Source organism: Anastrepha obliqua, chromosome 2, assembly GCF_027943255.1.
Source record: "Anastrepha obliqua isolate idAnaObli1 chromosome 2, idAnaObli1_1.0, whole genome shotgun sequence".
NCBI classification, from domain to species: domain Eukaryota; kingdom Metazoa; phylum Arthropoda; class Insecta; order Diptera; family Tephritidae; genus Anastrepha; species Anastrepha obliqua.
In genome coordinates this window covers 80463323-80478727 of record NC_072893.1, presented here as the reverse complement: position 1 = coordinate 80478727, position 15405 = coordinate 80463323, and the positions used below count along the sequence as shown (strand labels likewise).

Genomic DNA, 15405 nt, shown 5'->3' with positions numbered 1-15405 from the left:
AAACTTTTCGCTCGTTGTAGAAGCAGTAAAGCAGTAACAACCACTGTAACGTACACTCGACCGCATCACAAGTGTCGCGCCATTATACAATTTTTTTGAGAGTTTTTTTCGAGGGTTAGGGTTGGGTAATTTTGACACCAAAAAAGGACGCCACTTGTTATCATACTTAGCACGGAAAAAAAAAAAAATTAAAATATATAATCATTGGTAAAAAAAGTTATACGCCAAAAAGTTTACGTAAAATAGTGCTGCCAAAATACTTTGTATGAAAGTCAATTAAACTATTCGTAAGCAAGATGTATTGTTTTCGCTAGGAAATAATACCAAAGTTAGATTTAAAAATGGTTTCAATAATGCTGCAAAGCAAGCTGAAATTAATGAATTTATTCTAAAAACTCTGGCGTAAGATTTCTGAAACACTAAGCGTGGAAGCTCACTTGTTTATTCGCAATCTAAAATATCGATTTTTAGAACATAAAAGTGTGCTCTTTGACTTTCAAGCAATTTTTCCTGATAATAGCTCGAGTTTTGGCGATAATATTGAACTATACTGAATTAAAAAAAAAATCATATTTTTTATTGTAATTACTTGGAATGATATTTTGATTGATGCATCGCTTGCATTATCTTCTTAGTCGTCTAAATATTTGGCATTGGATCGAACTCAGCACTGTTTCCTGCTCAGCTTTGAGCTTTTCTTTCATTTCAGAAACCGACTTAAATTTTCGCAATAGAAGTAATCGCTTCAGCTAGACTTTAACTCTCCATTTCAATAAGTGTGATCTTAGCAATAAGTGGTAAAAAATTTACCACTGTAATCACTCGCATTTCATTAGAAACCTCTTCACAGGCAATGTAGAATAAACCACTAAATTTTCGTGGCGGTCAAGCTATTATGACTTGCCTTTCACAATTCGAGTTGTTCACCTCCTCATTTTTTCTTGTCATTCAGCAAGAACACAAAGGTAATCTCCTCGGCCAGTTTTTTAATTGCAATTTATTAAAAGTTTTATGTGAAGATTATTGTTCTATTTCCATCCTTAATAAGTTTCCCGTGAAAAAATCGACTGCGAACGAAGACTACAACTGAATACGAATTACTTTACATTAGCGGAATGTCGTGCATTCAAATGTGAAGACTTCACTCTGAACAACTGGCGCAAGCAAACAATTCAAGCTAAACGTATGGGGCAGGCACTATTTTTTCCGTAATAGTGCCAGCCTGGTTATTTAAAAAGCACACCTCGCATTTAGCAATTTTCAGCAATACTTGATGCTTGCAATTTCACAGTAAAAACATACAAAAACAATTTGGATCAGTTATTAAATGCCTAAGTAACGTCTCGACCTTGCGGTACCGTCGAGCGTTGTTACACTTGACATGGGCAGGTAGAGAAATCATAAATTATGACAGCAAAAGATTTTCGTGCCTACCAAAACACAATTTCGCACTTTTTAAATTAAGCAGATAGTTTTAAATTTTAAAGTAAAATTTTAGCGATTCGTTTAAAGTTTGTTGTAGAGCAAATTTGAATATTTTTTTACAATTTTCAGCTAGAAGTTAAATTCAACTTAGTTGAATAATTTTAAGAGTAAATTAAATTAAATTAATAAAAAAATAATAATATAAAAATTGTAAATTTAGTAACCACTGCACACATGTAATTTTCAAAATTTGAAAGATTAAATATTTAAGCACAAAATTCACAAAAATAAAAAACAGAACAAACACAAACACACACTGACAAGAAAGCAATCGAAAATACACGCGAATGTACAAACTACACGAATTCGAAAGGCACTGAATGAATGTTATTGTTGTATAAGAGATTTAAAAACACAAATAGTTTATTGTTAGCTCATACTTTCACACATTTACATACAGACGTACAAAAGCGTTTGTGTATGATGCAGCGGTACTACCTACACATGTACGTATATGTTTTCGCTAAAAAAAATTAAATCTTTTTGGTAAGTAAGCCACACCCACACACATACACACAAACCAAAAAACATGCCACAAAGCGCACATGTCACATGCAACATGCCACATGTCACACGCAACATGCCACATGCCACACGCAGCATGCAACCTGCAATGCGTGCCACCACAAATTCAGTCAAATTAAAATCAGCAGCGAAAATGCATTATTTTTATGACCTGCAAATGCTTGCGTATCCAAAGTAATGAAATTAGTCTCTTATTTTACTAGTTGCATGCACTTTTTCTCAGGTCTTTAGCCACCACTCTAATCTTATATTGCTACCACTACTAACACTGTATATGTATAAGTACTTGCATTTCTCTGTATTAGTGTTTTTTATCCTCGTCGAACTGCATTCAAAATCTATGATTTCTTTATCTTTTCATTTGACGTGTTCCTTTATAAATGATTTTAGATGATCAATATTTGTTTTCTTTTCTTAAATATATAAATATAGGACAGAGCGTTAGATGAGCAAGCCGTGAATAGTGTCACAAACCAAATTATGTAGACAAAATTTAGTGCAAAAACAAAAAAATATAAGGCAAAAATTTCTCAGTAGAAACCAAAAAAAAGACCTAAATTACAAAAATTTCATCAGTACATTAGCACATACATACCTAGTATCAAAAAAGCGTAATGAGTATTATTGGCCTGAGTGGCAAACTAGTATTACTTAATAAATATATGTATGTAAGTGTTACATATATTATTCCACATAGACGTATTAAAAAACATATTTACCCTGCATTTAACTTTTTGTATCCATTTTTAAAAATGTATGTACGTTAACGTTTGTCGAAAGTTACATACAAAATATTATACATAAATATATATAACTACATACATATAATTTCTTACTTACTTAATTACCTAATTAATTAAATTGTGTACAATATTTGTAAATCCTTCCTGCCAAAAGTACTTACTGTATCGGCTGTTGTACTTAGTAGAAAATATTTTTTGTTTTTGTTATTGCATTATTACATTACTAACACTTGCGCACTTAATGCTTTCCGCCAGATGCTGGAACTGCAGGATGCGTCGAGACATCCTTCTCAGGAATCGTTAACCGGTGCCGATGCTGGTCATTTACATCCTGGTCACGCCTATCACAATGGTCATCATCGCCGTTCGCCGAGTTTAAGGTGAGTACAGTCTATACAATCTACTTATAATCAGTAAATGTTTGAAGGAAATTCACTCAAATATATGTACTTACATACAAATATGCGCCAAATTTAAGGAAAATATTATATAATCCTTATGTGTATTTGTGTCTGTGCAATGAGTTAATTGAACTACATATACATATATGTATATATATATATATTAATAAATATTCACAATTGCAATAATCATACTAAATCAGACATAACGGATCTCCATTGGCCAGATCTCCAAGTCCTAGACGGCGAGGCCATCAATACATACATCATGATATTGGGTTCTCCGATACCGTATCTAATGTTGTAGAGATGGTCAAGGAGACCCGTCATCCTAGGCACGGATATGGGCTTCCGCGTTATCCAAGAGGTATACAAATAAAATACATATTTATATTAAATTGTTTATGTGTTTGAACACGTAGTTATTTACACTTTGAATTACACTTAAAAAAAAACTATTTACCCAATTTTCTTTCGCATTTTTATAATATACGTACATATTTATATAAGTGTACACTCTTTACATGAGCGCAACAAAGATCAATTTAATATTTTTTTTTAAGTAAATTTTATTAATGTTTTATAATATGAAAGTTTGTCATATTTGCTCACCAGAAATTTAATTCGGAGGGAGATATTCGTTTTTTTCAAGAAAAGCACAATGTTTGAACGTTTTTATTTTCCTTTTAATATAAAAAACCATAGATGCGTTACACTGAATTAATGTACCTGATTTTTTATTTCAACATAAATTAATATTTATTAAAGCCCGCTACTTTCCACTTATTCTACTTAAATTGTACGAGATTAAAAAAATTTATGAACTTCTTTCAACCACAAAATACATTTGTTTACTTTTTGTAAACAGGGGCTTGAACCCTGCAATAGCCCGAAAATTTCAAACCGTACATTCAGAGCTTACTCTTCTACTGACAATAAAGTTCTCAAATCTCTAGTCGGCAGTATTTGGGGCAAAGATATGGAAACGTTGTTGACACCAAGTAGGAAAATTAGTCAAGTGATGCTAAAGTACAGCACTGGTGGACGAAGCTACAGATTTTTAAGAATACCGCAGTAAAGGCAACATATTTTATAAATTTATCGCCCGAGCAACCAAAACGAAGGCCTTTATGCTCTATCAAAGAAGTAATACCTAATATTCCACAAGCGGTTTATAGTATCACAGGAATAACCCGCGCAGACACCTGTTGAAATTCGAGCTGCCTCGAAATTGGCATACCAACGCCAAAATTTGTGTGGTTTCAATGTTCCTTCTCAACACAATATGGGGATTTTTTACTGTAAAATTTTCAACAATCTTGGTTATATCAAATTCCTCAAATGTTTGGCCGAATAGAAATAACGAAAAAACACGCTAATAAATAGTTCTCGATTATATATCCACCAACTTTTGATGTTTCAATATTTAAGAAGTTCGTGCTCATGTTAGCGAGCATAAAAAAAGGTATTTGTTCTGAAGACTACTGTGATTTTTAAAGGAAATAAGTAAATCGAGTGTGATTGGAAATAGTTTTTATTTTGAAATTTTTTGAATATAATTTAGTTCTACCATTTAAAAAATATTCGAAAACCTTAGCATGCTTATTAATAATCCGCATATTCAGTCAAACCTTGCTCTACTTCTCCACGTAAGTGATCATATGGCGTATAGTTCGTAAGCTGTTCACATCTCTACAGCTTATAAAATAAAATGCCAAAAAAAAGTACATATGTACGCTAATTGCTTTATACACAACGCTCTGATTTGCACAAGGTTTTTTTTTATTCTAAAGCTGATCTTTTTTCTTTGTCATAAATTGCTTTAACTTACAAAACAGGCGTGTCTTTCAGCCAAAATGTGCTAAAAATTTATAAAATAAATTTTCAAACTGCAACAAATCAAAAATGATGCAATCATTTAAGGTACTGTTTTTTGCTTTAAAGCTTGATAATGTCGAGAATTATTCTGCATTAATTAAAATCAAACGTACGAGAGACATAGATGCCACTTTGCCGCCGTCCTCATTTTCAATAGCTTCCTGTGGAAGCACCGCTGATTTTTTCTATTAAATTCCAATATTCTAATTCTTTTTTACCTATCGTAGACGGCGCGACTAGGACAATTTGCTTTCAGAAATTTTGATTGGAAATGATTTGGTGTCAAAATGGGACAGAGTTCAGAGAAAAAAGTTGTATAATGTTTTATACCAACATCAAATATGTCCCCGGTAAAACTATAAAAATAGCAGTTAAATCAATCAACTCCGAATATCTCCCATTAATTATCTAAACTACTATCATTTAATAAATTATTCGTTTAATAATTCCTTTAAAAGAAAAATGTTGCTAAAGCGAATCGATCTTTGTTATTTAGTTTTTACAAATATATAAGTACTAAAAACTATACCCTCTTATGCTCTTCAATTAAACCTATTACACACACTTACTCACAGTTGTATTTGCGATTTGTTTATCAATAAATTTCGAAAGTGTTGTTGATTTGTTAAATGATTTCTCAGAATTTTAGTAAATTTTTGCAAGGCATGTTAGCAGTTTCAACGTACACATGCGCATACCCTCGAATATATCAGTTAGACACATACAGTCATACATACATACCTACAGTACATACAGCACATGCAATACATAAATGCAAAATACAAATACAATAAATGAAAAACACAAATGCATTACAGTTAAACACAAATACCTCTATATAATGTACTATACATCAAACTATACCTACATCGCACATACATAGATAGTCGGCCCATTAAAATACACACACACATACTTATACCACTTCTTATTTCATAATTTTTCGTTTCAAATGCTCATGATAACACCAACAACTATTTACTAATTTCTATAATACATACATACTCACACATGCATACATCTACATACATTCTCGCAACACACGACTGTAGTTGATTCTAAAGAATAATTTTAGTATCATTGATATCAAAATAATATATTTGCAGATTAAGAATTAGCCCTGAATAGGCATAAATCTTAGCAAACTGTTGAATATATATATATGTAGATATGTATCATTATATTTTTATAAACAAATTATAAGCAAATATAAAACAAATGCAATATCCCTTAGATGAAATTAAATGTCTTTATTTACATGCATAGATCACATCTATTGAATCAAGTTAATATAACCAGTATAAATTTAAAAATGCTGTATGTGCCATTCCTCAAACCTATAGATATTTCAGAAGTTTCACTGATTATCGGAGTACTTATTCAGGGTTAAGCTAACGTAAATTTACCTACATAGTTGCCAGTATATAACAAAAATTAATGGTTTTTACGCATTCACAGCAATCGCATGTTTCATATACTCCCATAATGTTGTTTGAGTTTTCTGCTTGGCTTGTTTGTGGTTAAAAATAATGTTAGAAGCTTAGTATTCAATTTCAAAAGCAGCAATTGTTTGTTGTACATAAATGTGTATATAATCATGATACACGTCGATATAAAGTTTCATAAACTGGAGCCGAATTTACACACATTTTTATACCCGATCAGGTTAAAAGACAGGCTAAAGAGGGCTGCTATTAAATTTTTGGCTTGACAATGGAAAAATTAGCATTGGTGATTGAAAATGGTTCTTATTAAAAACAAAATTCATCGTGTTCAACACACTTCTCCATTGTATACATACAGGGTGGGCCATATAGCGTTTGCTTTTTGAACCACCTATTTTTTGAAATTGGTAACACAAATGACATGTCAAATGTGTTCATAATTTACTTAAAGATTTGAAATTTACGAAATGGGACGCTATACGCTTGAACAAAATTGGGAAATATTGAAAACCTATTTCCAAAGTGGTGAGTCTTCTTCTTATTTTCTGATTTTCACATCGGTGGCTACGTCAATAAGCAAAATTGTCGGATTTGGGGCTCAGAAAATCCACACGTTACTGTAGAGAAGCAAATGCATCCACAACGAGTCACTGTTTGGTGCGGTTTTTGGTCTGGTGAGGAGCCGCGGTTATAGTAAATGGCGAGCGTTACCGTGATATGCTCAACGAGTTGTTTCCAAAAATTGAAGAGGATGACATGGACGACATGAGGTTTCAACAGGACGGTGCAACTTGTCACACTGCCAAACTTACACTCGAACTTTTGGCTACCGTTTTTGAAAACCGAATAATCGGCCGAAATTCCGATATCAATTGGCCGCCTTGGAGCTGTGATTTAAGCCCGTTGGACTATTTTTTGTGGGGAGCCGTTAAGGACAAATGGACAAACCATCCAGACCCGTAAGGACAAACCATCCAGAGACAGATTGATGCTTTAAAACACGAAATCGAAGTTGCCATTCATGAAATTGGAGCCCAAACAATCGAAAATGTGCTTCAAATTGGGTTGATCGAATGGCCTACTGTAAAGCCAGTCGTGGCAGTCATTCGATATTATATTACATAGATAAATTACAATGTTTAATCTTCAAAATAAAAAAAAAGTTTGAAAAAATATTGATTAGTTTTTTTTTTATAGCCGATTCAAAAAGCAAATTTTACATGGCTCACCCTATTTATATATATTTGGCGCACACACCCTTTTTGGGTGTTTGGCCGAGCTCCTCCTCCTATTTGTGGTGTGCGTCTTGATGTTGTTCCACAAATGGAGGGACCTACAGTTTCAAGCCGACTCCGACGGCAGATATTTTTATGAGGAGCTTTTTCATGGCAGAAATACACTCGAAGGTTTGCCATTACCTGCCGAGGGGCGACCGCTATTAGAAAAATTTTTTTATTAATTTTGCTTTCTCCGAGATTCAAACCAACGTTCTCTCTGTGAATTCCGAATGGTAATCACGCACTAACCCATTCGGCTATAACGGCCGCCACTTCTCCATTAGCTTAAATCAGTTTTCGAAGCACTTTGTCTAGTCGCGTGTCCAGGGCGCTTTTCAAATTGAGTGGGATCCAGCTTGCTCATCATTTTAATGCCGCAATCTCACGACGTGTCACTTGGTGATTTCGCTGAATCATTTCTTTTCATTTTCTGGCACAACAACCGCTTTTATACGACCTTCACCAAATTCCTCGGCAAATAGCGATAACAAGAAAACTCGTTGCACCATTTTTTTCCGGTGCTAAAGGATAGTGCCTACTTGCTGTATTGAGACTTTAACTCATCGATGCATTCTTGCCTTGTCAAATAACATAAATATATGAAAAGGCGATTTAGCCATTTCTGTCTGTCCGTTCGTGCTTTCGTGAATTCGATAACTGGAATAAAAATTGAAATTTAGGAACGAAACTTGGCTTGTGACCCTTGTTAGATTGGTATTGTAAACGGACATTAACGACCTTATTCTGTGCATTTGGCAAATTCACCATTTTGCTTATTTATCACGATTGACTATTTATTGAAATTTTGGTGTTCTGTGTCATAAATAAAAAACAGTCTTCTTGCTTAAGTGCTACTCCATGATTATTTTACAAAGTTGTGTGTACCATTTTGTTAAAAAGGAAGAAGTTATTTTTACGCAGTCGCCGTAGCCTAATGGCTTGGACACGAAACACCATTTTTTCGGCAGAAAATAGACCATAAAATCTCAGACCCTTCAGTGTGTTTAATTTTGTTCAAAAGGCATGTTGGTCTGATAAGTCGCTTTTGTCATGTACTCCGGAGATCTTCATGGGCACCTCGATGGGCTCTCATTGATTTTGAAGGGTCCTCGCCAATGATCACTTGCGCTTGTTGAATAGATTCTGCACACCGGACAGTATCAGACAGTTCTTTGGGTTTTTGGCGTTTTGCAACAGATTCTGCACGGCGAACCTTATGAACAAGGCGAAATAACTTGCGCACTAAAAAAAATTTGACAATTCTGAATGGATGTGATTTGCAAATATAGCGACGATAACTGCAAAACTAAAAGTAAAGGTTTCGGGAAGTTATAACCACATATATGCATGTCCTCAAATACCGCATGCACCCTGTATGCATGTCCAAAAGCCCTTTACACAACCTACTGATATGCCCTGGAATTAAATCATACCAATTGTTCAAATACCATATTTCACTGAATTAATAATATTGGGTATGGGAATAAGTTTCCGTCCTTTCTTAGCCAATGTTTGCAATGCTCTCGTAAGAAATAAACAATAAGGGCTGACTAGATCGGAACAGATGGTAGCCCTAGGAGCAATGTCTGACGAGTACGGCGGGTGGGGTAAGATTTCCCAATTCACTCCCTCTAAATATAATATTTCTGGACTGATTTAGTAACGTGTGGCCTCGGGTTATCATGCAGCAAAATCAGTTTGTTATGTCTACCGTCCCATTCCGGCCGCTTTTCGTTGACAGCTCAATTCAAACGCATTAGCTGCAGTCGGTAACGATCGCCAGTGATGGTTTAAGGAGTTCATAATAGATGACACCCTTCTGATCCCACCAGATGCACAACTTAACCTTTGAAGCATGCATTTTTTTTCAAATTTTTTGCATTGCCACTTTGGAAGCATCGAAACCACTCTTTATAAGTTGTATTTGATGGAGAGTGATTACCGTAAATATTTATCAATATACGACACGTTTCAGCTCCACTTTTCTTTAAAAGGTAATAATGAAGCATGACTTCCCGCAAATGCTGTTTTTTTGGGACGAACAGAGGCATTTTTGACGTTAGATGAAAAAGGATCTTTACGCTTCAAACGAATATCAACTACTGCGATCGAGACCACATATATACCTCATCAAACCTATCAGCAGCGAAACCTATTTTACGAGGGCGAAAACGTATTCACATACCAATACATTCATACCTACATAAATACCTCTTAGCAGAAAAACTTGTGGGCCTTAGAGTAAATATGATAGTTATGTTGGCTATAGAGATGCAGTTATAGAGGTACACACAAGTGCTGGTAAAATACATGCATTCTGTAAAAAATTACAGAGATGTTGTCAATAAAATATAAATTATTTGTTATTTATACAATTTTTTCATTGTCTTCAAAGCAGCCCCTTTTAGAAATAATAGGTGTATTCCCTTTTATGTCTTCTATCTTGCGAGAATGGGTGCTTTAACATATGACCACTTGTGATTTGAAAAGAGAAAAAAAAGAGAGATCCCTATCAGGTGGACACAGGAATTATTTCATACTTTCTGTTCAGTTATTGGGGAGCTATCGTGGTGCAAAATACAAAAAATCTGTCCTAAGAAGGTACAGACCGCGGCGAATAATATTGTAGCATAGAAATATTTTAACCAGTTTTGACTAATTTCCTTTTTATGTTTTTGGTTTTATAACAATAACATATAAATCTATATTTCAAACTCTATACAAAAATTAGAACAATTTTACAAAACTTTCATCACACCATAGTTTTTCATTTTTCTCTATATAAAAAAAATGTCTTGCATTCGATATATTGAGAAAATTATAAAGAAAAACTTAAACAAACAAAGGGAACTTTTTTACGATTCAAACTTGTGCTTTATTATGAGAAAACTTAATTAAAAAACTAAAAATTAAACTTTATACCTAATATCTTCCCAGGGACAAAATAAAATCATGGAATTGGGGATGTGGAGTTTTCCTAATTTTTGTACAAAAATCGAAGATTGGATTTATTTAGTTTTTATTAGACAATAAGCTTAAAAAAATAAAAATAAATTTACTTGTCTGCCGAGTGGCGACCGCTGTTAGAAACAAAATTTTCTTCATTTTGGTCTTTCACCGAGATTCCCAACTAAGTTCCCCGAATTCCGACGCAAACATTCATTTTGTTTTTGAATATCATATTTTTATTTAATAAGAAAGAAATACGTCTGAGTGAAGGATATAGCATTTGGAGTAAAACTGGGATACATGGGAAGATGTCCGTATGAATAATTTTTAACTACTAATTGATGCTATTATGTTTCATTAACTCCTTCAAGACCTGCCTTACTTTTTCAAAAATAATTTTTTATGTGTCAACAAACGAGTATTTGCGGCAAGTTTTAATCCCCTATTTTATTTTACATAGTTTGACCACTATAAGAGCTGTGATTTGGGGATGAAAGACAAAGTATATTTTGGTTGAAAGAAACGCTTACTCGACCATCAAGCAATTGACTTAAGCAATTGAAGGCCAAATAGGGCTTGAAGATTAATAGACAATATCATAAAAAACCCACAAAATGGCGATTAAAAAGTTGCTCTTCGACGAAGGTTTCCTTTTTTATGTGAAGCCGGGCCAAAATATAAAAATTGTCCTTTACTTTTTGGCATAGTTTGGGTATATAGTTGTTTTCGACGATGCCTTAATTGGGATATGGAAGCTATGGGGGAACTGAAGATAGCTGGAGTGTTACTTGAGCTTCTGCGGCTCCATTTATTTGAGCTCAATAGCTCGTGAGATTTGTTGACGTACAGCAACGATTTTCGACTAGCCACCTTTTGATAATTTATTCAGTCTTGTGGCACAGGCGACTCTAGGAAAGAAACAGTCTTATTGGGAAATGTTGATGCGATCCTTGACTGTAGGATGAAAGTAATGTATGCTCTCAATATACCACTTCATAAGCCCTTTAAGAGATAAAGCGATCTGCTTGGCGAGTGAAATGATAAACAAAAACACAAATTTGTTGTCCAGACGAGAAGAAAACTCATCGCAACTCGCTTATAACGGGTGATCAATTAAGAGGAGTTTTTTTCATTTGCGTTTTTTTTACAGATCGCGCGCGAGTTGTGGCAAACTGTCATCGTGGATTTGTTGAACAGCGTTTGGCATTTCATCATGGAAAGACTCACACCGCAACAACGTCTACAAATTGTTCAACTGTATTATGAAAATCAGCGTTCTGTGACAAATGTTTTTCGTGCGCTTAGACCGCATTATGGTCAACATAATCGGCCTGCCTTAAACACTATTCGACATACCATCAACAAATTTGAATCCGAATATTCATTGGTGGATAATTCTCGACCGAATAGACCACGTCCAGCAAGAAGCATTGAGAATATAGCGGCAGTAGCAGAGAGTGTACGTGAAAACCGCGATGAATCGATTCGGCACCGTTCTCAGCAACTTGGACTGTCGTATGGAACAACTTGGTCAATTTTACGGAAGGATCTTCATTTAAAAGCATACAAAATACAGCTCGTACAAGAACTAAAGCCAAATGACCTTCCTGCACGTCACCGTTTTGCTGATTGGGCTCTTGAAAAGATTGAAGAAGATCCGCTGTTTTCGAGCAAAATTTTGTTCAGCGATGAGCGCATTTCTGGCTCAATGGTTACGTCAATAAGCAAAATTGCCGTATTTGGGATGAAGAGCAACCAGAACAGGTTCAAGAGCTACCTTTACACCCAGAGAAAACAACGGTCTGGTGTGGTTTATGGGCTGGTGGAATTATCGGTCCATATTTTTTCAAAAATGATGATGGCCGCAACGTAACTGTGAATGGTGCTCGCTACCGTACCATGATATCGGACTTTTTGCTACCTAAAATTGAATCTAATGATCTCTACGACATTTGGTTTCAACAAGACGGAGCCACTTGCCATACAGCTCGTGAAACAATGACTTTATTGAGAAGTCATTTCGGAGAGCAGCTGATTTCACGTTTAGGACCTGTGAGTTGGCCACCAAGATCTTGTGATATCACACCTTTGGACTTTTTTCTTTGAGGATTCGTGAAGTCCAAGGTCTATGCTGATAAACCAGCTACGATTGAAGCTCTGGAAGCCAACATTACGCGTGTTATTCACGACATACCAGTCGAAATGCTCGAACGAGTGATTGAAAATTGGACCTTCAGAATGGACCATCTTAAGCGTAGTTGCGGCCAACATTTGAATGAAGTCATATTCAAAAAGTAAATGTCAAAGAATGTCCTTTCAAATGATAAATAAAGGTTTTGAACATAATTTACATTTTTTTTTTTAACTATTGAAAAAAAGCACCTCATGATTGATCACCCGTTATTATCATATTTTAAAACAAAAATTTCAAAATTTTCAACCAAATTCAACTTAGTCGGTCAGGAGTTATGAATCAGACTTGAAAAATATAGCTTCGAGAAAAACGATTCAAAAGTTTTCAGACGGCACACGTCGGGCTGAGAGGAGTTACCTCCAAATTCAAAATAGAGATGTTTAGAAATTGTTCCCGCCATAATCCTTCGAGTACGTATATATGTCAGATTTATGGAGTGGAGACAAATAAAATGTCATTAATTTAATACCCTTATGCCGTAATTTTTTGTAATAAAACAACTCTTGAAGTTTTTCAAAAATTCTAATTGAAAAGTCAAAATTTTGATGACAACTCGTTTTAAATTTTTATGAATTTTGTACAAAGAGCTTTGAGTTAGTTTTGAATTTGATTTGACATATGTGTATATAAAGGGTCCGCCAAGGAATTAAAAATGCTATAAAAAAGAAACTACTCAATATTTTTCCAAACTTTTTTTTTTTATTTTGAAGTACAATCCTTCCGGTTAATGATGCTTCAGCTGCCGAACCAATTGGACTTTGTACGGCGTCATACCAAGGTCTTTACGCAAAATTCGTCTCAATGATGTCTCCGAAATGTCCAATTGTTGAGAACGACGGTGAACTGATGTTCCTGGTGATTCACGAACACTCTCGGCCACAGCAGGAATATTTTCGGGTGTACGCACGGTTTTTGGTCGGTCACGCGTTGGTTTGTCAACAAGCAACCCAGTTTCTCTTACTTTTTTCGCAAAGTAACGCACATACGCTTCATTCGGTGCTTTTTTTCTTCCCATTGCGGTACGTAATTTTCGTACACATTCTGCAACATTACCGTGATTTTCAAAGTAATGTCGCAATATTTCCCAGCGTTCTTTGAGCGTATATACAGCCATTTTCGTTTAGCAGAAGAATAAAACTAATTTTCTGTCAAATCAGATGACAGCTAAGTGTTACCATTCTTCAAATAATACCTCGTTCCAATCCGTAACGATAGATGGCGGGCCTTGTATAATTAGCGCTTACGCTCTTTTTGGGAGTTTGGCCGACCTCCTCCTCCTGTTTGTATCGACTTATTCATGTTGTTCCACAAATAGAGGGACTTACAGTTTCAACAAAACTCCGAACAGCAGATATTTTTTATGAGGAGCTTTTTCACGGCAGAAATACCCTCGGAGGTTTGCCATTTCCTGCCGAGAGACGACCGCTATTACACAAAATTGTTTCTATTATTTTATGTTCATGCAAGGAGATTCGAACCAACGTACTTCGGAATGATAGTCACGTACAAATCAATTGGGTTAGTTTTATAAAAGAAATATGAGAAAAAGTTGTTTACCAAAAATAAAGTTAAAACTGGTAATTCGTAGCGCTCTTATTATTTTGAGCGACTACTCCAATCGCTCCGGCATATAAAACATGTCTATGGCTATTTGGCATAGTTCGGGCGGTATATCATTTGCAATGCGTATAACTTCCTTCTTCAGGTCTGGAATGGTCTCGAGCTAAAGGTAATGGATCATACTTTTCACGTAGTCTCAAACAAGCCTCAAAAGTCAAATGATGTCAAATCGTAATCTCGGCGCCCATTTGACCTCGTGGTTCCCAATAGGCCTATTGTTTCTTGCGCCGTGTAGCAAGTAGTGCCCTACTGTGGAAACCACATATTTAATTCCAAGTCTATGTGATCTAATTTAGGTCATAAAAACTGACAATAATGATCACCTTTCACCGTAATAGCATCATTTTCGAAAAATGCGATCCGATGACTCCGTCAGCCCAAAAATCACAACAATGACTCGTTATAAGCGGATAGTTTTTTAATGATATGTGGAGGGTTTTCTTGCTATCGTATCTGTTTAAGTGAAAATATGTCTGATCTTGTTGACCGAAAAAATAAAGTAATCACGGGCACTGTGTAAAGGAGGCACATGTGAAGTGTAACTAACTACTTCTGTTGCAGCAGCAGGAACGAAGGAAATGTGGAGAGCCTGGCCGGCCCGAAATGTGGGCAAACAATTCTTGGATTTTGCATAATGATAACGCGCCATGGCACCGAGTCCAAATTGTGTTGGATTATTTGACCAAACACCAAGTAAATAACATCCTGCAAGCATCGTATTCACCTGATGTGACCCAGTGCGACTTCTTTATGTTTCCTAAGTTGAAGTTACCACTTCGTGGAAGGAGATTTCAGTCGATAGAGGAGATCAAAGAGAATGCGACGAAGGAGCTGAAGGACATCCCTTCGTCGGCCTACCGGGGGCTACCTGGGCTAAACGTTGGCACA

At 35.3% G+C, this 15405-nt stretch overlaps 1 protein-coding gene across 3 annotated transcripts in view; it reads left to right on the top strand.

Moving 5' to 3' along the window:
• LOC129237120 (voltage-dependent calcium channel type A subunit alpha-1) overlaps positions 1-15405 on the top strand; it is a 241212-nt gene that overhangs the window by 212865 nt on the left and 12942 nt on the right. For all 3 annotated transcript variants that reach the window (XM_054871587.1, XM_054871590.1, XM_054871589.1), the window contains 2 exons: positions 3009-3133; positions 3358-3521. In XM_054871587.1, coding sequence (XP_054727562.1) covers positions 3009-3133; positions 3358-3521 — 289 coding nt within the window. The remainder of the gene's footprint in view (positions 1-3008; positions 3134-3357; positions 3522-15405) is intronic.